General features: G+C 42.0%; 1 protein-coding gene across 2 annotated transcripts in view; it reads left to right on the top strand.

Annotated features, from left to right (window-relative positions):
• Positions 1-15,141: 15,141 nt before the first annotated feature.
• LOC147608961 (alpha,alpha-trehalose-phosphate synthase [UDP-forming] 1-like) overlaps positions 15,142-26,449 on the top strand; it is a 70,054-nt gene continuing 58,746 nt past the window's right edge. Inside the window, exons 1-4 of one of the 2 annotated variants that reach the window (XM_086788816.1) lie at positions 15,142-16,221; positions 16,736-16,833; positions 16,928-17,316; positions 18,628-18,748. In XM_086788816.1, the coding sequence (XP_086644942.1) occupies positions 15,675-16,221; positions 16,736-16,833; positions 16,928-17,316; positions 18,628-18,748 (1,155 nt within the window). In that variant the 5' untranslated portion in view covers positions 15,142-15,674. The remainder of the gene's footprint in view (positions 16,222-16,735; positions 16,834-16,927; positions 17,317-18,627; positions 18,749-26,449) is intronic. The other variant, XM_086788817.1, reaches the window with a different exon arrangement.

Below are 26,449 nucleotides of genomic sequence, written 5' to 3'. Positions count from 1 at the left end.
TCAAAATAGTATGAAACTCTAAAATGACTTACTGACGTCTTGAACTGGGTAAATTATAGCACTTATACCATATGAACTATATTTGCATCATGTGTTTACAGGTTCGGGAACCCTGTGGTGTATGGTGCACACTGGCTCACTCCAGTGGACTAGGTTTAATTCCCATTAGGGCCATACTTGTAAACGCAGTGTTAGCAAACGTATTGTCTGAAATTCTGCACTTGAAATTGTTAAGCTTGCACACTTTTGCATCAATTGTTCATCAACATGCTCTCTGCATAACATTGATGCTTAGATCTGTTATGGAACATCATGCTATACATTTCTTGATGAAAATGGACTAAAATGCTATAATCTAGAATGTATGTAAACCGTGTCTTCTTAACACTTTTCTTGTTGCCTTTACTTGCAATACACCAAGATTTATACTAATCTATGTAAATTTTTACCAATCCAATTGATTTGTAATTTCTATCCAACTTCTTTGCAAGAAAGTGACAAGATTAGAAGGATTTTGATCAAGAATCACTTACTGTTGCTGTTCTGCATCAAGATTTGATTTCAGCACAATAAACTTTGCATAATCTGTAAGCTTCTCTATTCTGCACTATAGATTTATAACATAATAGTACTATGCACTATAATCTTTAACTCCATACTTGAATCTAGTACATCAATTGTATGAAAAGATGTAGGGGAGAAGAGAGCTTGAGCTCTTGCAAGCACACACACACTCACAAAACCCTAGAAGAGAACACACAAGGTGAGAGGCTGAAATCCTTCTTCTTCACACAACACTCAACACACCATATACAAAGATAAGAGTACACACATATGAAAAGGTACTCAACCAAATACATACTAGGGTTCTCTATAGTGTGAACCCAACTAAATGAGCTGGCGCTATAACTATGCCAGTCTCTAGAATGGCTGTCACACAACCTGTCATCCCACTGGTCGCATATCACCCCCATGATCTTACCAACCATGTCAGTGGTGTAAGTGTAGGGCCTATCCCCCAGGCGGGTCATCAGTGTCCACCGCCTCACTAGATGAGCTTGATATCTCAACACTCCCCCTCGAGCTCAACTCCATCTCATGTAAACCAGGCGAAGCCCTGAATCTGCGGAGCTTCTTTGTACCCAATGCTTTGGTGAAGATGTCAGCGACCTGATCCTGTGTGTGCTGACATAAACAAGGTGAATGTCTCCTGCCAAAACCTTCTCTCTGACAAAATGGTAGTGGACCTCTATATGCTTTGTGCGAGCATGAAAAACTGGGTTCCTGGCCAACTGTATACTGCTAATGTTGTCACAGAAAATGACAATTTGTCTATCCACTGATAGACTGGAATCTGCAAGTAGCTTTCTCAACTAAGCTACCTCACATGCTACCATATCACCATATCAGCACCACCTCTGTACTCGGCCTATGTACTAGATAGAGCAACCGTAGGCTGCTTCTTGCTGCTCCAAGTCACAACAGCACTCCCCACAGAAAACATGAAGCCACTAGTAGATCTTCTATCTGAGATACTACTAGCCCAATCAGCATCTGTGTACCCATGTACACATATCTCTGTCCCAATTTCACAAAATAGTCCACAATGCAAAGTAGACCTCACATATCTCAGTATGCGTCTCAATGCATCCAAATGCGGCTTCCGTGGAACCTGCATAAACTGACTCACCAACCCAACAGCATAGCTCAAATCTGGCGTGGCGATCGTCATGTCATGTGGTTCGAAGCACCTGAATCAACATATTATGCATCATCTTTATGTGCTGCTTCAACATTTTCAGACATGGCATTAACGACATGCTACATAACAAACAACCTTTCATTATCCTCATTGTTTCTGCTCGAGGATGCATAGTTGTTTTGCTACAATTTTCCATTTTGCATGTCAACCTGCTTCTTATAACAATCTGCCTGCACATGTCAGCCTGCTTCTTATAACAATCTGCCTGCACATGTCTTTTGAGCAGCAGATTATAATTTATTTCTAATGCACCTTAGGAAATTATTTTTAAACTTCTGTTTCGGGGAAATTTATTTTAATAAGAAAGGATATTTTTCCATCCAAAGATATCTAAAAACTGAGTTACCTCTCTCTAGAATATTTTCTCTCTCTAGGCCAAAACAGGTAGAAACAAGATCTTTTATTATTCTGAAAAGGGGATTGATTACAGGGGAAGAAACTGGGCATCTTGAGGAGCTGGGGAGGAATATTACACATAAAAGGGGATTGATTACAGGGGAAGAAACTGGACATCTTGAGGGGTTGGGGAGGAATCTTACACATAAAATCAAGCAAAAGTTTGAGCAATTTCAATTATGGAAAGCCTTAAGAGAGAAGGAAGTTACAGTTGAAGAAGGAGGGCCGAAGAAATGAATCTGAGATGCACAAGATGCACAAGCTTGAGGCTCTCAATCAACGTTATCGCTTGAAGGATCTTTTGAAGTCAAAGAAATCTTCTTCCAAAGAGCCAAGGGGGATCAAGTGGACAGGTTAATGAAAAGAGTTTACAGCAATTACTTGATCATGAATTGGAAGATGCAGTGCATATTCATGAAGCTCACAACAATTAGCCAAAGAACTTGTGAAAATTAAGTATGATGGAGTCTTTCCTATGCAAACCAAAGAGTTCACAACATACATCGCATTTTTGTTTGGGCTTCATCACCTTCTTCTAGCTCAGCCAGGTTGTCTTATAAGATAATCTACGCCACTCGCCTACTTCCACAAGTTGCAGCATTCAACATAGTAGACGTAGCACAACATATATCCAGGCATATCTTCAACTCTCTTCGCCCATAAGCTTTAGCGTAAGTCTTTGAGCTCGGTATGAAGAAGCAAACCAACTAGGCAACTCCGCAAATCATCTTGTTCTCTCTCTACATGGCATTTATTGTAGCATTCAATATTCAACGTAATAACGTTTCAAATGGGCAATACACTTTGAGAAGCAAAGCAATTAGGCAACTCCGCATATCATTTTGTTCTCTCTCTACAGGGTGATTTTCCATTTAGTGCAGCATTCAACATTCAGCATAGTCGCATTTTAGCATTTCAACTAGGCACTACGCTTACCTATGAGTCCTCCATAGAGCAGTGTTTCAGCTAATGTGACCTTAAGCAGCATGAGTTCCTCAAGCAGCAAGAGTTGTAGATGATGCGCACATCTACTGCAATGCTTAGTTTTTTTTTTACAAGCAACAGCAGACCATCGTCGTGTCCAATGTAGAGCATTGATCAAAGGATCGATTTAGTAAGTTCAAAGTTGCTTCCGTAGATCATCATCACAGTGCATCTTAAAATAAATAAATAAGTAAAGAGATGCACCTTCATCGAGCTTAGCTCTCATCGGGCCAGGGTCACCAAGCCTTCCATCTCAACGGGCTCACAAGGAGCTGTCATTAAGCATACAACTCTCAGCATGAGGAGGAGGGGGGGGGAAAAGAGATTTCCATCAAGCTTTATGGTTTTACTCATCTTCTTTTCACACTCCTTATTCAACCACACTTTGTCCACATTCTCTCAGCCATCATAGTGGATAGATATGGGTTCACACACATTTGCAAGAGGTTCACACACATTTGCAAGGGGTTGTTCACATGCAGCACTGAATAGATTTGAGTTTATGCCTTGTTCACACACCGCGTGGTGGTAGGTTCACATGCATTGAGGCATGGTTGGACATGTATTGAGTATCGTTAGGCGGTATTCACATGTGCCCTACATTTGCATTTGATTTGATCATGTCAGTGGTGTTCATGCGCTGTCATAAGCTATTCTTACTACTATATTTGCATTTGATTTAAGCGTGTTAGTGGTGTTCATGCACGGTCATGGATACTTCTAAGGATGATGATGATGTTCGTGATGTGGCTATAGATGATTATATGGGTGATGATGATCATTCATGAAGTCTTTTCATGACAATATCAGATCCTTAGAGGACATATATCAGACATGCTTACTCGTTTCGCTATCACAATGGTGTTTGCATGGGCCTTGATAGCTTCTACAACTCATCCATGATATTGACTAGCCATCATCTCATTAATTCTCATTTACTTAGACCGAATCATTCATTGTATTATGATGGAGATGATGAAGATGATAATGTATTATACGCACACACACATGATGATATTGATGTATTGCACACACATAGACATGATGATAGTGATACACGTGCACATGATGCCACTAACACATATGCACATGATAATTATATATGTCATAGTGATAGCCAGATTGATGTGTGTGAGTTAGATCATGTGGGCATGATCTTGATGGGAGGGATGGCAGTAAGCATTTCGAGCATTATGACTGATGATACGCCTATGTATACCTACCTTCCAGTGGATCATAGTGATGCATTAGACTATCATGGGGATTAGCTTTTGATCAGTGATCCATCCATGAGTGTGTTTAAGATTTAGGATGATGATACTTTAAATATTGATGAGCATACGATATTGCATGAGGAGCATAGACCTGAGTTCCTGGTGTTAGATGAGTCAAGCTACTCTTTTAGGTCTTCTATTCACGAGGATATCTATGATTTTATCTCTACTCCTACCTCTTATAGCATACCTAGTAGCATTCACTTAGGTTTAGTGCATATATTTGGCATTGCACATGAGCATAACGATGATTTTGTTGAGGCGAGACCTCGTAGAAGAGAGAGGGTTATGCATATGGATCTAGAGATATTTTTATTTGATCTAGATATCTACTTAGATCCATTATTATTAGAGATAAATCTGTCTTGGGATCTAGGTCATATAGGGGCATCGTGGATTAGTATAGATCATTCCTATAGAGGTGACCTTAGTGATCTTGGAGATTCCAAGGATGGTGACTCTACTTACCTCTCATGTGTAGACACTCTATCGATCTCCAGTGACAATGAGGTCTACGGTGATCCTATTGTTCATGCTTTTATTGTAGTAGTAGATCACGCACACATAGAGGATCTTGCACTTGAGGATGTAGTGCATGTTTTGGATTGTGCTTCTATTCACATCGACATAGTGGATCATGTCTTTGATTGTTCGAGTGGTGCTTTAGTAGAAAACGGCATTGGTTCACATTTGATCCTACATGACGCCAACTTTGAGCTATGTTCTTTTGGCTCCCACGGGTGTCGACACGAGCCTATGTTCTTTGGGGCTGAGATATTTTCCTATGAGTGCATTCTTTGCCACTTTGGATGACACATGATTACCGACTATGTGGCACATCATTTTGATGCACCTATAGCACATCTCGGTCATGGCATAAATCGTGATTCTTTTGCACCGAGACCATTCCACATTCCTACTAGGAGTGTTGATTCTACTTGGTGGATTCCTCGAGATTTGGATTCACATTATGGTCATGTGGATAGGCTTATGAGCTTTCCCTTTGACCCTAGTACCACCACAACATCAATATTGAGGATCCCTGATGTGTACCTTACCTATCTGTTTGATCTTGGATGGTATACACGACTAGCTTTGCCACATCAACAGTGGTTCCTTAGCCTCTCCATTTGCACTAGATTGTCACAGGACCACTGTCTTGGATTCAAAGTGCTTTGGATTTCCATTCCATCCAGGTGGGAGCTTGTCTAGCCTCATCATAGACATGAGTCCATTGAGGATCCCTGATGTGTACCTTACCTATCCGTTTGATTTTGAATGGTATACACGACTAGCTTTGCCACATCAACGGTGGTTCCTTAGCCTCTCCATTTGCACTAGATTGTCACAGGACCACTGTCTTGGATTCAAAGTGCTTTGGATTTCCATTCCATCCAGTGGGATCTTGTCTAGCCTCATCATCGACATGAGTCCATTGACCTTTCCATTCGATCCGAGCATCGTTGAAGATCACCTTTTGATGGTGGGGCAGCATTACTTCACAGTTGACCTAGGTGGTTGCACACTCGTGCGAAGGGAGATACGACCTACCCTTTCAACCTGAGTGGCACGAGATTTATGTCCTTATCGTGCGACTCCTTGGCTTTCCATTTGATCCAGGAGGCATGTACACCGTCTATGTCACCATGATCTTCATTTCCACACTTGGATGTATACAAACTACATTTTCAATTTTTTGGGCTTTTATATATAGCCTCTTATATGTGTATTTTTGTGTATGACCACCCTTAGATTTCGAGGATGAAATCATGTTAGGAGGGGATGGTTTGTAACAAAGTTAGGAGGGGATGGTTTGTAACAAAGTGTTTTTAGGATGCACATGCACATAGGCACTTGGTCTTAGGGTCATTTACATTAGGCATAGAGATCATGGACATTGGACCGTTTTTACCTTTTTGATATATGACTTTTACATGTTCTTGGAGCTCTCATGCCCAAGCTTCCATGGTGGTACTCCCTCATGAGTTGCCAAGTGAGTGCAAGGTGGTACTCCCCTAGAGTGCACATGGTGGTACTGCCTTGTGAGTGCAAGGTGGTACTCCCCTAGAGTGCACATGTGGTACTCCATGTAATGATTGCATCTTTCTCTTCTCTCTTCTCACTACTTTCTTGCACTTTGACACTTCTTCCAAAGTGCTCCATCTCTAGTAAATCAAGAGCATCAAAAGCAATATCAAAAGTTTCTCTTAATGGTTGCTTTGCACATTAAACAAAGCTTCAAACAAAAGCAATTTCAGCATTAAGATTTTACACTTCTTCGATATCTTTTAAAAGTTTCTGAGTATGACGACTTCTCTCTTGAGCAAGAGGGTAATTCAAAATATAAAAGGTATTTATGATGATCTAGGTATATGCCTAAATCTATTGAAAATAAAGTTTCACCTCATATACTTCAAAAAATCAAAAAATCAAAAAACAAATCAAGGACAAGGAAATAACATATGCTAAATATACCTCCTAAATTTTATGGACATTTCAAACAAGAAGCACATATTATGCTTGACTCTATCATTGAGCATGAGGCCAACACTACACAAATTGGCAACACTTATGTCAAATATCTTAAATCATCCTATCGAAGATTCCAAATGGATGCCAGAAAAGTTTTTACATTCTTACAAAAATCTCATCCACTCAATCCATCCATACAATTAAGGTCAATTGTAACCCGAGTAAGAGGGAATTTTGGAATTGTGTTGGAAAGCAAGCGCTTTGTTTTTTGAATTATCGTGTTAGAAAGCAAGCGCTTTGTTTTTTGAATTATCTTGTTGGAAAGCAAGCCCTTTGTTTTTGGAATTATTTGTTGGAAAGCAAGTGCTTTTTCTAATGCATATAAATATAGGTGAGTGGTACAAGGGCCACACTTATCCAGGGGAGATTCAACCCACTCTTGCATCGACGATGACCTCTACACTATTCTCCATCTATCTCTTATTTATTTTATTTGATTTATTAAGGTTTGTGCTTTTAATTTGTGCAAGTATATGTTAATGCTCTAATTTTTGTGTTGTGAAATTAGAGTTTCCTTCTCCAAGTGTCTTAAGGTCCTGGATGAGGCTACCTCACACAAGGAGGAGATAGGATAGCATATACATGGGTGTGGACCGCTTGATAAAAGTAGTGCATTTTGTTCCTTTCAAGGTCAAATTTTCAGCATCTTTGGTTGCAAAACTGTTTGTGAATCATGTGTGCAAGTTACATGGAGTGCCATAATAGATTATTAGTGACCAAGATGTGAAGTTTATGAGTACATTTTAGAGGACATTATTTGAGTTTATGGAGATTGTTTTGACACCTAGCTCTGATGGACAAACCGAGAGGGTGAACAAGTGGATGGAGACTTGCTTGAGGCCTTATTGCCATGATACACAAGGTGTTTAGGATAAGTGGCTGCAGCTTGCTGAGTTTACTCATAATAGTATGCATTATAAGAGCATTGGCATGTCACCTTTTGAGGAACTCTATGGGTACAAAATGAACATGCCAATGATGGTTCAAAAGAGAAGATGGAAAGTTGGATGCACTCTTACAATACTGCAAAGCTAATATGAAGCAAGTTCAAGAAAGGATGAGATACTGTGCAAATACTCATAAGAGACCATTGGATTTCAAGGAGGGATATTGGGTCTTCTCGAGAATTCCCAAGATGAGATATGGTGCTCTTAAGGAGGCAATACAAACACCAAGTTAGCTCATCGATACTATGGGCCATACAAGGTTCTGAGATGTGTTGGTGAAGTTGCTTTCCAATTGGCGCTTTCATCAACCACAAGAATTCATGATGTTTCTCATATGTGTCACATCTTAAAGCTTACCTTGGGGGTCGGAAGTTTTTGTGCAAGATGAGATACCACCAATCAGCCAAGGAGGGGATAATTGAGTATGTTTCGAAATTGATTTTGGGTATTTTGGGTATAAGAGAAAGGGTCCTTTACAACCAAACCTTGGTGGAATACTTGGTTAAATGGCAAGGATTACCTAAGGAAGAAGCTTCTTGTGGCAACCCGCCTCTACATTGGAAGGGTTTGATGGGTTACTAGATGTATTTGAGGAATCTAACAAGGCTTAATAACAATGAATTAACTTGCTGAAATTTCCTATAAATTCATTGTGGAGACAGCCTTATACCCTTGGATTTTGAATGTATAGTGTTTTAAAATTACACGAGGCTCTCATGCCATTATGGGGTAGATGTTATGGCTCGTTTTAAAGGCTTTGTGGAGACAGGTTACAGCCATACACATGTTTTTGGCACCACATACATGGCATGAGTATGATCAACATGTTGACATGAGTCCTTTGTGAAATATTCCATCCATGTATTGTATTTATACACATCTATGGTTTTGAGAACAACACCTCTTGGGTGCAGATGGTTTGTAACAAAGCTTAAAAGGTCTCATGTAATTTGGGCCCAAAGCTAAAAGATTGAAGAATGAGGAAAAGGACCATATCTATGGACACATTAAAGTCTAATGTGAAAGGGTGATCATGTATATAAGTCAAAATAAGCCTAATTTGGCACCAATCCCTTTACCAATGGAAATTACCATTTCTCTTTCTAATCCTAGGCTAATCTCTCTCTAAACTAGGCTAATCCATGCAAGTTAGGCTAATCTCTCTCTAAACTAGGCTAATCCATGCAAGTTAGGCTAATCTAGGTGTAGCTTTCTTTCGTCGATAGTAGCTTGATGATGGGTTGAGTCTTTTTATTCATTTTTATTTCTTTTCATCATTGCATGTAAGTCATGAATTTTATGGCCAAGAGAAGTACCCATTAATTTTTTTGATAAAATTAGTACTTTCTCGTGTATAAATGAAAGATTTACAAAGAGTAGAGTTTTGATTCCAAGAATTATGATTTAACCCCATATGAATAGAGAATATGCATTAGGGTGTGTGTGTGTGTGTGTGTGTGTGTGTGTATCAATGAAATAGCTAGAGGTTGGTCTCTAATTCTCATCCCAACCTCGAGCCAAGAATTTAAACAAGATACCACTTTGAGATTTATGATCGATGTGGAAAGGGCTTCACTCACACATGCTAATCCTTGTCGGTAGGTCCAAACTATTGATCCTTAAAGAGTGAGGGGATATGTACCTTGTATTGGCAATCTTGACTTGGCTTTTCTTATAAGTAAGTAATTAAATCTATTTGTGTTACTATTTTCCTTTTGGCTAGTTATTGATATAACATAGTAGATCTAATCACATGTGCATAAACGCACGCCTTAGTTATCTCTATATTGCTAAAGACTATATTAAACATATAATAATCCATCTTGCTAATTCCAATGTGCACAAACGTATGTCTTAGTCATCTCTATATTGCTAAAGACATAATCCATCTTGCTAATATTCCAATGTACAAGAACCTTAATTAATCAATCAAGGATCCCACCCCCAATCTAACATGCATCCAATAGGGATGTAACATTACTCCCTTATTTTTGTAATTTATATCCTCATATATTTTCTTGAATTTTCTTAAGTAAATGAGTAATTCACAAGAGCCATAATCGAGAACAATTGATTGCATAATCATGTATACCATAAACTTGTTGGCTAGAAGAATCTATCTCTCTCCATAAATCACATAGCCATAAGCAATCCTTAAATTACCTCAAATAAAAATTAGCCTCTACTATGCTAACATTTGGAAAGCAAATTCTCAACAAATATTTTTAATATCTATCAAGCCATTTGACCAAATTTGAATAATTTAACATAATAAGCAAACTCCAACCATTAAAGGTTTAACTTATACTATGAGTTATGAGCTTGAGTTTCCAAGAAACTGCTTAATCAAGCATCCTATATGAACACCAAGGCCTAGATCTCAATCCAAATTATAAGAGGACTATAAAGTTATCAAAACTTATAGAAACGCACATAATTTCACAAAACAATGAAAGCATATTGTTCACATTGATACTAGTGAAAACACGCTTATGATTTAGCCATTACAAAAATCTCATGGGGTTCTTTGAAAAACCCATGGGCAACATGCTCCTAAGAAGTTAAAGCAAGCCTAACAAAAGCCCTCATTACTTGCATGTTTCAAGGCTTTAAGCTTTTGGGCATTAACAAATCATGAATTTCCCACCTTTGCCTAATTTTGAGATGTTACAAAAATATTTATCGTCTGCTAGTAGGTCTATGCTTTATCGTATAGAATAAACTTTGGACTAATATTCCATTTTATGTGCTCCATTCACTTCTTTTATTTACACACTACCCATCCTAAAGCATACAGTTTAAACTCATAATCCTTTTTTTTTTTGCTTTTAAAAGATAGTCACCATGCTTCTTCTTCTTTTCTTTTGATGTTTAAAAAAATTAGTCACCATCTTTTTCTCACCCCCATCTTAAACATTATCGACCTGTAGAGGTTGGGATATATTTATTAAAAGGATGACCATGAGCTTAGCACTCCCACTATGCCTTATTTCAAGTAGAGTGTAGAGGGGGTCATTCGCACAAGAGATTCAATGTCTACAACACAATCCTATCTCTCCATATTACTTTCTTCATAGGGCCTTTAATTGTGAACCATTAAATTTAGCGCTGTCATCTTCAACACAATGTGTTTTATAGTGTTTCTTATGGTGTTACTATTACCCACCCAATCATCCACCAAAGCAATGCCCAAAACCACGAGGAAAATCTCTTAGATCTATAAACACTTATTATAACAAATGAAGCCCCTAAAGAAATGGAAAGAAGAGCAAAAAGCATCATCTCCTCCCTTCCTCCATAATAGAAAAGTGCTAATAGAGTCACACTAATTCAAGAACCATGAGAGAATAAAATGATAAATGGCTCGTGGGATCACCTTTAAGCTAAAGAGAAGACACTTATAATCAACCTATGAGATGGTAGATTGGGTGTGCCTCATGTCACACCAAACCGTCTCGGTAGACAGGTGTAGGCTATGGATCTTCAAGATAAAAGTTTTTGGGACTAAGAGAGCTACGTGTCTTACATATGTAAGCCTAGCTTGATTTTACCTATAATCAACTCATTAAAACTATTCATATGTGCACACACTCTCAATCATCATGTATTTAGTTAGAGAGTAAATGAATAGATGTTTCTTATTGATTCAATTTAGCAATGACCTTAAATAGTGTATCAAGGTTGCCATCCACCACCAATCTAGGCTCCATTAAATATGGATGTAATATCATGGAATTTAAGGACAAGGCTAGCTAATAATAATGTAGGAGATAGCAAGTAAGTGGTCACTTACTCGCTATCTAGAGAGAAAGTAAGTGGTCACTTACTTTCAGAGAGAGACATGCTACGGTGGTGATATAGATCCTTATCATTTTGAGTGGTGTTGACAACTTCTTTATTGATACATCCAATATTATGTCGTAAAAATGTTTAGGCTAGAAGTAATTTTACTACTTCAGCTTGATTATAGCATATCCTACTTTCCTTTACATTATTTGTAACACATTAACATAATGAACTTAATTGGATTTTTTAAAGAGGTTACGAATATCAACATACCTATCAACATTATTTGTAACACGTTAACATAATGAACTTAATTGGATTTTTTCAAGAGGTTACGAATATCAATCTACCTATCAACATGTAAAGACCCTCAAATGAGGTGAATAGAAGCACTCATGAAAAAATGACTCCATTCAAATAACCTAAAATAATAAAACATGACACTCAAGACCTCTTACATTGAATTCATGCAAAATGTCACAAAAAGAACACTATAATGGTACCATAGCGCACTAGATAAAAAGTACCCATTAAAATTGCATGAAGGCCTATTGTAAGCATTTTCGATTTTTAAATCATTGCATAGGCATTCATAATATGGAATTTTACTTTCATGTTTTTAAAAACACGTTACACAAAGTTCATATCTCCCATTGCACACAATGATATGAGAGATTTTAAAGAGAGCGACCCTTGGAGTTTAATTCATGCACTCTCCAAATTAGCACGAGTGATAAAAAAGTGTCTCTTCCTAATAAGTGTACTTGTGCACTATGCATGTAGCAAAAGTGTGCCGATGGAAAGATGTTAGCATGATACATTGTTCACTTTATTCCATATGGTCTTAAGCTAAACAACTTAACCTTTTTAAGTCCTTAAAGTCAAATGAATCTATAGGCTTACTAGCACATTTTGAAGTGCAAACATCATCAATTAAAAGAGATAAGATTCACAAACTTTCTTTGGGGCATAAGAGAGACATATCGAGCATGAATGTATTTATCAACGCCAACAATGAAGGATGTATGGGGCTCACGAGCAAAAGATATGCCACACTCATGATCTTCAAAGAATATAGCCACCATGATGGAAGCAAATCCCTTGAGATGCGTGTAAAATTTAGACAGAATATCCACAGGCTTTAAAAAGGAGACTTGTATTAAAAGTGTGATAGGGATGGTAATATGAGGTTTCTTAATTTCTTACCCTCCTCAAAGCCTCAATATCGATGAACGAGACTATGACAAAAGTAAAGAAAACATAGAGGTGGTTGAAAGACAAAAGTAAAGAAAACATAGAGGTGGTTGAAAGACAAAAGAGACATTCTCATGCACATGAGTGTAAGATATCTTTTTCATTATACTTGTCTCTTTATGTTCCCATTGGCCTCATTATTTATATTACTAAAAGGTCCAAATGTTGTAGGCCCTAAAAATATGTTGTTATAGGGGCCAAAGAGATACTCAACTATTATGCATTCATGGCATTGCATTGTTCCATCCTTAAAAGAGCTACATAAGTTCTTATAAATCCCTACATGCTTTTAACTCCTCTCAACCAAGAAACATGCATTTTACAAGTTTTTTGATTGAAATGACAAAAAAGGTAGATACTCAAGTGAGAGTGTTTGCTCATGTGCTACACCACATAGATGATAGTGTTTATAGGTTCCGCTTTTGAAATTTGCCCTAGAAATGGGTGCAAAAGGATCACCTTACACGATGTTATAAACTTTAAAGTTTTGTTTTATAATCAAAGGAAGATACACATGAGTAATCACATTTTTGTAAATAATGGGTTTCATGTTCAAGCACTATTGGTAAACGTGATATTAAGAAAAAATGCCTCATGACTCTAAAAGAGAAAGGATTGATATTTTGCTTTCTCTATATTTTAAGTCACTATTGGTAAACGTGATATTAAGAAAAAATGCCTCATGACTCTAAAAGAGAAAGGATTGATATTTTGCTTTCTCTATATTTTAAGTCACTCATTGTTGTGAACTCCAATAAACTTTATGTAGCTAAAATGTACGAAGATTGACTAGGCCACACGAACTTTGTTATCAAATATGCTACTTGTTGAAACATTCAACTCTTAAGATCTTGAAGAAAATGCATTATAGTGATGCAAACATTGAAGAACATAAGTTGATGGACCTTTTATATACTATGTCCTTTTTGTGTGGGAGATGTACCAATACCAACACATACTAATAATTATATAGTGCCTTTGCATTGAGTGTTGAAAATAAAGGCATGCACTACTATTATGTGACGAGCAAGCTAATGAAGCTTCTCAAGAGGAGGTAATAACCCATGTGGTTGTTCAACGACCCCTTGGTGAGTTTGAGGCACTAATCATTGCACATATACCAACAATCCCCCTTGGTGAATTTAAGGGGCTAATCACCGCACATGTACCAACAATACACCACCACCCATCCCTTGGAAAAAAAAGAGAAACAAGAAAAATGGAATTGCTTACATTACTAAATGGATTTTCTTTTTATGTTCATGTGTGTGTAAGCTTTTAATTGGTGGATTGCATGCCTCATGATGACCCTCCTTTGCTAATGTGCCTTTCCTCCTTTTATTGGTACCCCTCAAGGTAGTAATGATGATCAAGAATATATACCTTCTTATGTGGTGGCATTGATGCCAAAAAAAGCGTTCCCAAAACTACTCCAACAAAAAGGAGAAATTGGAATGTTCTAAAGTGCACTTAGGCTTGAAAAAGTTTATTCAATAAGCAACTATTTAAAACTAGTGTAGAAACAAGGTTGAGTGTGGTGATTATAAAATCCCAGGGAAGTAAACTTGGTCTCTTTTCACACTTAAAGATAGATGGGCTGCTTTGGGCCTTGGAAATGGATACCTCCATTTGCTACATGTGAGGCATCACCACCACTAATCACTTAGCACAAATTTCATGAGCCAGGAATTGATGTGGACATCACATGCAAGAGAACCCACACACATAGTAGATGAGATGAAGAGGAAATCCATACACAGTAGTGGGGCACAGTAGTGGGGCAATGAGGGTCTCGCTTGTGTGTAACATATTCGCACAAAGTGTGAAGACACAACTGCTTGCTTGTCAGCATCTAATGTTGAGGACAAGGCAATGTGTCATAATTGACGACGGATGCATCTGAACTGAGCCTTTGATATAAATTAAAATAATAAACTTTTTTTGTTTGCGAGATTGCTACACATACACTGTAGGTAGGTCTTGCCCTTGCCCCTGTGTTTCTACAACATCTCATGAGTGTAGTAAGAGGGAATTGAACTGAGGCCTTGGCTCGAACATTCGAAAGCAACGTCATGCCATGGGTTGAATAAAATGAAAGGTTAGGCTAGCCTACAAATTTGAGGCTAGCCCCTACTCTACTGAGTTTGAAGTCACCCGTCTCATTTTTGAGTAGGGCTCCACCTTCACGAACCACTCGAACCAGCCCCCAAAAGCTTGGGGCAAAAAAGCTATACTATCTAGTAGCAACACACTAGGCTTCTAGGGAAGCCTATGGTATCTATACACTAGGCTACCTATGGAGTGGTGGTGTTCTGGCAGGCACTTTTTCTCCCACCCTTCCCGTCCTCTTCTTGCCTCATCTTCCACTAACTGAGCCGAGAGGAGAAAGCCATCTTTTGCTCGCTTTCTACGAAGAGAGTGTGCAGGAGATTGCTCAATCCTGCTCATTATATATATACACCATATCAAGCTTCAGCACCTTGGGCTCATTTCAGAGTGTTTAATCGCAGGCACTGAACCGCCCAAATTAGAATTCTATTGCCCAAATCAGATTACCCCCATGGCTGTGCATTTGATGCCAGCATTCCATGTGGGCGGTTACTGACTGAGTTTTGCGCGCGCACGCGTGTATGTGAGAGTGAGAGAGAGTGAGAGTGTGAGTGTGAGAGAGAGAGAGTTTGAGAGAGAGAGAGAGAGAGCATTTACTGCAGCATAGAGAGGAAGAATTTACAGCAGCATATGCCTTACCGTCAGGCAAGCAGAGGCCTGGACCAGAACAAAGGATGTGGGGAAGACGGAGACAACATCATCATCAACAAACACAACAACAACAACAACATCAATGCAAGCTCCAGCCATCTCCAGCGCCGGTTTTCCTTGTCCACACCTGGAGAGCTAGATAGCAGCAGTAGCAGCAGCGGCCGACCATCATCAGCTGCCCACCTCGCATCACTCTCTGATGATGATTTCACCTCAGAGCACTGCCTGTCATCAAAGCTTGCCAGAAACGCCAATAAGATCAGCTCATCCCGTGTAGATAGGCTCCTGCAACACAGACAACTCACCAGACCCAAAATCTGGTTCCAGCACAATGATAAGCCCCAAGGCCTCAGAGCGGATGCCAATGGTGGATGGGAGGAGGCATTGGATGATGCCAAGGGCATCCTCTCACATTGTCGGCAGCGGTTGCTGGTGGTGGCAAATCGGTTGCCAGTGTCTGCGACCAGGAATGGAGATGTGTGGTCGCTCGAATTGAGCGCAGGGGGCCTCGTCAGCGCTCTCTTAGGTGAGGATATATATTGTGGATGTATATTTCCGCCTGTGTATGCTGCTGGTGTGCCCATGTGCTGCTTGCATGTATTTTATACATGCGTGGAGAAGATGAAAGAGAGTAAAGAAAGAATTTCATGTTAACATTAAGACAGCAAAAATGATAACATCATGCCAAGAAACCAATTACATGCAAGGTAACTTGACCACGTGTAGGTGTGGGAGGGACCTTTCGAGGGTCCTTATGGTGCTCCACGTGTTCTGAAATCATGTCATATACATGATTTGGATATCACTAACAAAGGATTTGCATGGGCATTTTTTGTATTGCACAAGCTTGCATGGAAGTGCCAAGACTTGGGGTATGCTTGAAGCTGAGGTGACTAGGGAGTACTTTTGACATTTATATGTCTCTGGTTAACTCATATTGCCGTGCTTCCATGGTTTTGATGGCAGAAGGGCATCAGGTCATTGTGCTATGGTAATTGCTTTGTAGGATCTATACTTTTAAATTCTTGGATCTGTTGCAGGAGTGAGGCAATTTGAGACGAGGTGGATTGGATGGGCAGGTGTGAATGTTTCAGATGATGTGGGCCAAATTGCATTGAAGAAGGCTTTGGAGGAAAAGGTTCCTCAACTTTCCTTTGTCATCCAAGATTTTGGTTTTTAAAATTTTCATGACTGTAGAGTGCTTGTGATGATGAGCATTTTCTTGACCACAGCGGTGTGTTCCGGTGTTTTTGGATGAGGAAACGGTACACCAATACTACAATGGGTATTGCAATAATGTTCTTTGGCCACTTTTTCATTACCTTGGGCTGCCGCAAGAGGACAGGCTTTCAGCAACCCGCAGTTTGGAAGACCAGTTCGAGGCATACAAGAGGGCCAATAGCAAGTTTGCGGAAGTGGTACACTCTATCTACCAAGAGGGTGATGTGATATGGTGCCATGACTATCACCTAATGTTCCTTCCAAAATGTCTGAAAGACTACAATATCAATATGAAAGTGGGTTGGTTCCTTCACACACCATTCCCTTCGTCTGAAATATACCGGATGTTGCCGTCTCGTTCAGAGCTTTTGAAAGCTGTACTTACTGCTGATTTAATTGGGTGAGTGTTTTATGCGTAGCGACCTTCACCTTTTGCCTTGTACAAAACACACCGGAAGCTTTCCATCATTGTGGTTTTCCTTATTAAGAAGTTAACACACCGGAAGCTTTCCGTCATTGTGTTTTTCCTTATTAAGAAGTTTTCCTTTCTTTGTATGTTTTGTTTTGTTATTCTTAGGATAGTGCAAGAGAACACACTATTTGGCTGGTTCAAATGATTCGTCTAAACGTTCTTCTTGGGACTTTGAGTTTAGCAGGTAGCTATCTAACTTGAGGGAGTCGTTCTCCTTTTGCTTGTCTATGGAACACTGTCAGTTTCTCTGAGGAGGAGGAACATAGTACTTGTTGAGAAGGGTAACATTTGTCACTGGATTGTTGCTGCTGCTCAAGTCGTTTTGAGTGTGGTATGGTGCTTCTAGGCTTGGCCTTGAAGTTCTGACATGGTTTGGTGGGTGGTCAATGGAGCTCTATGTTTGGGTGGTTCGTCTAGAAACTTCTTCATGATTCTTCATGTATTAGAAAAGAATGCTCCATTTTGATCATATATAACTTGGGTTCCAGCTAGCTTATGTCTGTAAGGCCATCTTAATTAGGAGCAGCCATTTTTGAACAGCCTAGATGGAGGTCTATCGAGACTTGATGTCAGTGAGGTTTGACAGTGTCAAATAGGCTACGTTCTCATATGGTCTAGCACACTGGCGTGTTCAAATTGTTCTTGGCCATGGGTTGCAGGGGCTGAGTGGAGGGCCATGAGGTATCAGATGGGGTTGGAATCTGCATCAACAATGCCTGATCCTATGGATTACCTAGAAAGAGCATGGCTCTAGGCTCTAGACCATCAAGCTAGCCAAAGTGCCATTGATTTTTCATAGACTATCCAAGGAAGAAAATGGCAGGTAGCATGAGGATGTGGGTGAGTGGAGCTATAATGGTATTGTGGCATTGCAAGGGCATTAAGGTCGACTTGACGTTATATGAGCCATTGTTGCCTATGAGTCTCTCACAAGACGGTGGGGCATGATCACAATAACTGATCACAACAACCTGTTTGTTGCTTGTACCACCTTGATAGGGTCAGTGCCCTGAGATGATCTTGATGCTAAATTTTCTAGCTCAAGTCATCCATTTAAATGTTCAAGTGCAACTCCAAGGTCTTTCATGTTTTTTTTTTGTTGGTGATGCATCTTTTAATGCAATAGATTATAGAAGTCCGTTTGGCTTGATACGTTTTAATGTGACTGCACTGAAAAGGCTTTACCATCTCAAAAATCTCATGTGGGGTACTTTTGGTCTGTCTGCTTTGACCTTGCAGTTTTCACACTTATGACTATGCCCGGCACTTTGTGAGTGCCTGCACGCGTATATTAGGTCTGGAGGGCACACGCTCAGGAGTAGAGGATCATCCACTTGGCAAGCTTACTCGAGTGGCGGCGGTATACTACTAGCTCTTGTTTTTGACATTTATACATGCACATATCAGCTCTCTCTCTCTCTCTCTGCTTCGATTCATCAGATAGGATTGTATGGAATGAAATATTGTGGAAGACAATAAGAACTTGATCAGGACCTGGATAATTCTTTATGATTAAGTTGTGCTTTCAACCGAATATAGCCTGGGTTTGGGGCATACAAGGTCGAGTTTATATGTGTGTAACAAATTATTTGATGAAAACTCCATGAGCCTTTTGAAGATCCTTTGTTTTGGCTGCAGCTGGTTAGTATCAGGTTAGATGCAGCAGCCCAGCTGCCTGCCGGCTTTCCCGTGTGCGCTGGCCTGCTGCTTGGCCTGCCCTTGCTGTGCAGTGTTTCTTCCTCCCGTTCTCTTTCTTATCCTCCCCTTTTCTCCACTCCCTTCGTGGCCTCATTTTTGTTTTGTGTATAGTTGGCTTTTGATCAACTCTTGTTCTTTGCCCACAGGAGGACTCCATGGTAGCCTCTCCAACTTCTTCTGTGCAGTAGCAGTACTCTGGATTTCATTCTTTTGGAGGCAGATCTTCAGTTTCTCTCTACTTCTATGGTAACACTCCGAATCTGTGACCCGTGTTGAGAGGCAGACCGACTTGAGATCACCACCTCAGAAGCAACTTGCAGGCCTTCCTTTACTGGGGTTAATTTTTGGACCAAGTTTGTCATGATGAACAGTTTTTTTATAGAGAAGTTCCCTTGCATTTTGCAATGCTGTAGTGTATTTTTCTGGATGGTGTCCCCTACTGAGAAGCGGACTCTGGTTCACCCCACAAGTGTTATAGGTATAGGAAGACGTAATGGTGGCTTGACAAGGCACTGATGCGTCTTGAGTACGTCCCACTCTTTGCAAGCATCACAGATACTCCTTTCTGTGGCTAGTGGTGTCACAAATCTCCTAATTGATAACGTGTGTGTACGTGTTAATCTTGGATTATGATGTGTGTGCATGTTTATCTTGGATTGAGGTTTCAGGGAATGTGTCCTTGAGATTTTGGCATGTATGGATCATATGGTGGTGCCCATATGGAGTCCACATGCGTATGGATCGTATGGGTGGTGCCCATACGGAGTCTAAGGATATGACAGGATGTCACATGCACGATGCACTGAGGTGCAGTGTGACACACTGGCTCATAAACAGTGCTATACTTATACAGATGTTTAGTACCTTTGTAGGAATATTTGTTGTATGCTGTGACCCCATTGTGAGCCCTAGTCCGGGACATGTCAGGCATGAGCTATGTAGGTCCCTTAACCCACTTGGAGAACAAGCATTTAGGTCATCTGAGGTTAGGCATGGTAAAAGTCAGTCCTTTAGATGCATAAAACAAAGCATGTTAGAGCATTTCATGACATGGATGCATGGGCCACCCATTGGGCAGCCCATGGGGCATGATTATATGCCTTCGCATTTAATGCTAGGCAGCATATGGCAGCCTAGACCCTTGTCAAGCCATCATGGAGGATGTTACACATTTTCCAGCATTAAATGCTAATCGACCAGCATTAGTTGCTAGCCAAGCCAATTAAGGAGCAGTTGCTGCTTCACAACAGCAGGTCGTGGGTTTATATAGTAGGCCGACAGCAGCATGGTTCCACTGACTAGCAGCCTGGTAGCATATAAAAGCAGCTCCTCTTCCATTGCATAAATCTATCTCATAAAATCAGCCTTCTCTCACTCACAGGTTGGCTCCGTTGCGTCCATTTGGGTTTGCCGTGATTCTATCAACCGTTGATCCCTTGGATATGCTTATGTAAATTTCACCACTTCTGAGGATGCTCTTCGATCGTTGGAGTCTCTGAACTATACACAAATGCCCATTCGAATTATGTGGTCACATCGTGATCCGAGTGCTCGTAACAGTGGTGTGTAGGGAACCTTTTCATCAAGAACCTTCATGAATCTATAGATAACAAAGAATTACATGATATATTCAGTCCTCACGGTAGGATTCTTTCATGCAAAGTTGCATTGCAGGATGGTAAAAGTCGTGGATATGGTTTTGTGAATTTTGAGACTGAAGAGGCAGCGATTCTCGCTATCGAGAAAGTACATGAGACAACAATCAAAGACAAAAGAGTGTTTGTTGGGAAGTTTGTGAAACGAAGTGAGAGAACATTCTCAGATGCTGGTCCAGAAGAGGCAGCCAGAAAAAGAGTATAAGAACCAGATAGAACCAGTATTATGCAGCACAGAGTGCAGATTGGCTAGCGTGGACTTGGAGAAGACCAGGAGATGCTGTCGGCTGAGAACAAGAGTTGTTGGCTGCATGGTATCAGACAGGTGCATCAGCGTTTTTATTATTAGGTCCAGTCGGCTGGCCGACTGCTGGTTGGCCAGCGCTTCAATGTTCCAAAGAGCCTATAAATAGGCACAAGAGCTCATTGTATGATTCATTCAACTCTTTAGGAGTTGGTCCTAGTTAGGGACTGTTTTGGTGATGTTCACCTTTTCAAGAAGGCAGCCAAGGGCTGTAGATTGTAGGTACCTTTTTGTACCGTCAGAAATATAATGAATTTCTAGCATTTCTCTCTCTCTCTCTCTTCTCTCCCTTTTGTTTGCGTTTTTGCATCAGCATGATTCCAGTGGTGTTTAGGGCTGAAAGAAGACCCCCAGAGCTTCCGCGTGTTACATTGGTATTAGAGCATCACGCTCAGCAAGGCTAAACACTAAATTAGTCCCATATGATGGTGTACAGGTCCAAGGTACAGGAGAGTACACGGATACGAAGCCCAAGGCAAGGAACACAGGAACGGGAAGAGCTCCCAGGAGGTTTGTTGGTGGTGTTCCACAAAGCCAAAGGGGATGGCAGTCCTGTGAGCCAGATAGGTTCTCGGGCAACGGTCCCAAGGGAGGATTATCCTCCAAGGGGTGATGTGAGAGTGCCAGACTCATTTCTCAGGAATGAAGACCAAGACAGTGTTTAGAGTCAGGGCAAGAATGGATTGGGGACTGGAGGGAACAAATGCATAGATATTATTAAGAGTTAGAGTGGTTTTGGAGACCGGGCCGGGTTTTCAGTGAAAAGGGTTGCTAGAGTCGGATCGATGACAGAGGGACTCCGGGAATAGAGTGGGATGATGATAGTCATCCAAGAACAAGTTGGAATCCCGTCATCAAGTTTAGCAGAGGGGGATGTCATGTGCATGAAATGCCATGGATATTCTCAGATGCTGGTCCAGAAGAGGCAGCCAGAAAAAGAGTATAAGAACTAGATAGAACTAGTATTATGGAGCACAGAGTGCAGATTGGCTAGCGTGGACTTGGAGAAGACCAAGAGATGCTGTCGGTTGAGAACAAGAGTTGTCGGCTGCATGGTATCAGACAGGTGCATCAGCGTTTTTATTATTAGGTCCAGTCGGCCAGCCGACTGCTGGTCGGCCAACGCTTCAATGTTGCAAAGAGCTTATAAATAGGCACAAGAGCTCATTGTATGATTCATTCAACTCTTTAGGAGTTGGGTCCTAGTTAGGGACTGTTCTGGTGATGTTCACCTTGTCAAGAAGGCAGCCAAGGGCTGTAGATTGTAGGTACCTTTTTGTACCGTCAGAAATATATTGAATTTCCAGCATTTCTCTCTCTCTCTCTCTCTCTCTCTCTCTCTTCTCTCCCTTCTGTCTGCGTTTTTGCATCAGCATGATTCCAGTGGTGTTTAGGGCTGAAAGAAGACCCCCAGAGCTTCCGTGTGTTACATCTCTGCTTTCTCTCTCTCTCTCTCTCTCTCTCTCTCTCTCGTGTATAAAATATTGCTTCATGCTCACTTCATAACTTATAAAGGTCTTATTGCGCGTTACACGATATAGCCAGTTGCATGTTACATTGGTATTAGAGCTTCTAATTGGGACCTAGCTTGACTACCTAAGTGAGAAAAACCGTGAATGGTAAAATTGAGGTCATGGAAAACCACTTGGCCATTCACCATGTCAGGAGGAGAAGAAAGAAGTTACCAAGAAGGCATCACTAGAGATAAGACAGTGTCCACAAAGACACCATTGCAGAAGAAAGTGTCTCCAAAGAGACAAGAAAAGAAGAATTGCTTCCGCAAAGCTTAACTATAATCCTTTGGGAGCTAATGGAACAAAACAGGTTACTCAGGCTTTAGCTACAAGAAGCAAAAGAAAAAAAAAGAAGAACGGCCTAAAGAGCAACCAAAAGAGTAGATTATGGAGGAGGGTCCCCAAAAATTTCAGCATATGCTTCTCATGGAGCAACAAAGAAGATGGAAACTTGATGAGGCCCTACAGATAGAGGAAACCAAATGTAGGGAGGCTGAAGACTGACGCTAGGCAGAATGTTCGGCGGCAGAATACCAACATAAGCTAGATTAGGAAGCCATGCAACTCCAGCATCAGCAGTTGCTAGCAACCTTTCAGGCCAATCTTATGGCAACCCATCCCAAAATGGCACCTGGTCCTAGCATCTCATCCGCTCCATCAACCATCGTCATACAACCTCAACCAAACTTTGATAAGCTACAAGTATGATGGTAAGTGTGATCATTCCGCAGTTACACAGTTTATTCATTAGTTTGTTGATATTTCCCTTTAGCTAAAGTTCCAGATCCACAAGACAAAGTCCATCTGGTGGCTCCACACCTCATAGGAGAAGCTATCACTTGGTGGCAACATTGGTTAGGTCTGCACATAGACCTAATCACAGGTACGTGTGAGCAGTCATCTTCTGTTTGTACCATATTACTCAGTGGGGAGCGGGGGCCTATGATGTGGGTGTGCCCCCCCTCTCCATTTTTCCTCAGTCCATTTTTTCCTTGTTTTTTTGGTCGTGGGGGACTGTACTATATGCTGACCGGCCTGATCTGTCTCAAGCTAACTGATGTGTTGCTGGCCGACTTGATCCAGGAGCTGGCCGACTGGACATTCCAGTCGTGGGCCCATTTGGGGGCTGTCGGCCCAGTTGCTACTGGCTGACTGGTTGCCCCAGGTAGTATATATGCATGCCTTGTCCCCCACACTAGTTTTGTACTAGATGTCTTGTGTATATAGTAGAGTTTATACAGCTTCTCTCTCTTGCAGTTCTACGTTTTCTTTCTCACAGCAGTTTGTCTCATTTCCGTTGCCCATTCCGACATGGTTTCAGAGCCCCAGGTGGCTTGAAGCTTGGAGACAGTGAGAGCTTTAGGGTTGCTGTTTTTTAGGTGCTGATTGGAGAATTTCTAGGCTATTCGAGACGTGAAGAAGTAGGTAGAAGGTGGCCATCATTGCTGGACAGCCACCTTGCATACCAGTTGCAGCCTCTTCATTTATTTTCCCAGCCACCCACCCTCCCTTCACAAGACCTTGTGAACCCCCGGGATGGCAGATTTGCTCGAGATGGTTGAGAAGCATGTGGAGATCCCCACCCTCTCGACATTCCCGGTGGACCGACAGTTGGACAGGACCAACTATGGCATCTGGAAGGTAATGATGGAGTGTTACGACCCTGTGTTTTCCTCTGGACAGTAAGTAGGTGGGCACGAGCACGGGATGGACAGTGTGAACGACATCAACTTGGAATCGAGAAGAAACTCATGTGTGGCCAACCCAGTGTGAAGAGGACAAAAGGATTTAAAGTTGATAAGGTTTTAAAACCTTGGATGATTTAAAATAATAAAGGATGTGTTTTTCTTGAAACTATTGCTTTTAGTTTTTGGAGAAAGGCAGGTTGAGGTGCCTCCTTATAAAGAAGGGTGGCAGAATTTGAAGAGGCGTGTGGTTGCTTCTCCTTGGACAACTGGTCGCTAGAGAAGCACAAGCGATTGGTGTTGGCGTCGGCGAGAAGAGAGAAGTAGCATGGTAAGTGCACAATAGTAGCCAGTCGCGAGGGCTGAGAGAAGGCATCGCGGGTGTGTGCCCCCTAGAGGCCTACAGCTTCTCGCTACAGCTGTCGCATCCCTAGAGGCCTCCACTCTGGTATGCAAGATTGTTGGTACTAGGTAGCCGCCCCCCACGTGGCCAACTCAGAGATATTCTTCACCTAGCCTCCTAGGCGCACCTGCAAAGATCGCAGATTTCATCCTTTGGGACGTGGCTGCTACCAGGTTGAGTTCGACTCACTAGCGGCGTCTGATCTTGTCATGCAACTGAGCCCCATTGCATTGCTTACGGCCCAGGCCTTCTTTGCATGGTGGCAACACGGCTTCGACCCGGCATCCAACCCTCTAGCTGGAGTTTCAGGCTTTCCCGTGACAGTCTGCTTTCCAGGCCTCAAGAAGGAATACCTTCCTCTTCTCCCAGTGATTGGTGGTGCCATGGGAGATTGATGGAATCCCCCCCCCACTGCTGCCTTGGCCCTTGCACGAGCAACCAAGATTCCATCTCTCTGCATCTGTGTTGCCTCGCCGGATTCTGTACCTCACATGATATCTATTCCCAACCTTCGGGGGGGCGACCCCAGTATGCAGCGAGTGGAGTATTCCATCCTTCCAGGCCAATGCTTCATTTGCGGGCAGGTGGGTCATCTGGCCAAAGCTTGCCCTCGACGTCAGTCTAGGAGACCGCCCTCGATGGGTCCCCCCCCCCCCCCCAAAAAAAAACTTTCCGCTCAGATCCACACCAGGGGGGCCGAGGGAGGAGCAAATTGCCAAGTAGCGGAGCACCAGGTACCGACCATGGATGACCCACCAACTGGAGAAATGTGGACGGTTGGCCCCCGCCCAGGTCGCCAACCAAGCACCAGAGTTGAGCGTTACCACCGTGCGCGCCAGGCTGGCAGCATGCAGGAGTATTCAATTTTGTCAGAGAATTGTTACAAGCACTTATCTCAGCACTTGCCTGCAGACGGCGGGCCGCCTCCAGAACCCCCCCCCCCCGGCGCCCGATTTGGCGGCCGATTCATTGTCACGACTCCTCTTCGGCCCTCAATACCCTGTGGGGCCAGTTGACCCCACCCTCTCTCCATCGAGCCTTCCCTAGCAGCCTTCCTCTCCGATGGATGCCTCTCAGTAGCATCCCTCTCCAGCAACTCCGTCTCCCCGCTCCCCGCTCCCCCTCGCCACCCCCCACCCTCTCCACCAACTCTACCCGCAGCCGATCCATCTGCCCCATTCGTCTTCATCCGAGCCCACCCCCTCCGCCTCTCCAGAGCACTCCCGTCGGCCCCCTACAACCCCCGATCCAGAGAGGAGGCAGCCAGCGAGTTCCGTTCGTCGCCTGATTCATCGTTTCTCAGAGCCGATTGAGATGACCATTGCAGCCTACCCGGTGAGGACTCTCCCACCCGAGTCTCCAGGCGGGCCCCCCAAGATTTTGGGGCCGCCCGTGGATTCTAGTTTCTTCCGGTGTCTTCCGACATAAGGGACAGACATGTTTGAGCCTTGAGGAGACCATAGCCCCTATTCGGATCTGTGCGGTCTTCCATCACTCCATACCCTCTACGCTAGAGAATGGCGCGATGGTTTTCTCTTTCCCTTTGAGTGCAGCCCCGGGGACAGAATGGGACGACCCAGCATTGATGCCGCAGCATCTTAATGATCTCCGCATCACCGACGTACTTGCTCATCTATGGCCTCTGGCCAAGATGGAGCTTGGTGGATCAGCCCATAGAGACCAAGAAGGGGAGATGGTGACCTCCAGCCTGGAGGTGTTGCTTTTTGTGTTCATGCATATCTCTATCGCAATACCTCTCCCCCCTTCTTACGGGTATCTTCATTGTGATCAATGGAGCATGG

Source organism: Cibotium barometz, chromosome 52 (assembly GCF_041138505.1).
Source record: "Cibotium barometz isolate CiBa-2024 chromosome 52, ASM4113850v1, whole genome shotgun sequence".
Taxonomy (NCBI): Eukaryota; Viridiplantae; Streptophyta; class Polypodiopsida; order Cyatheales; family Cibotiaceae; genus Cibotium; species Cibotium barometz.
Note: the sequence above shows the minus strand (reverse complement) of the source record. Positions and strands in the feature narration are given on the sequence as shown.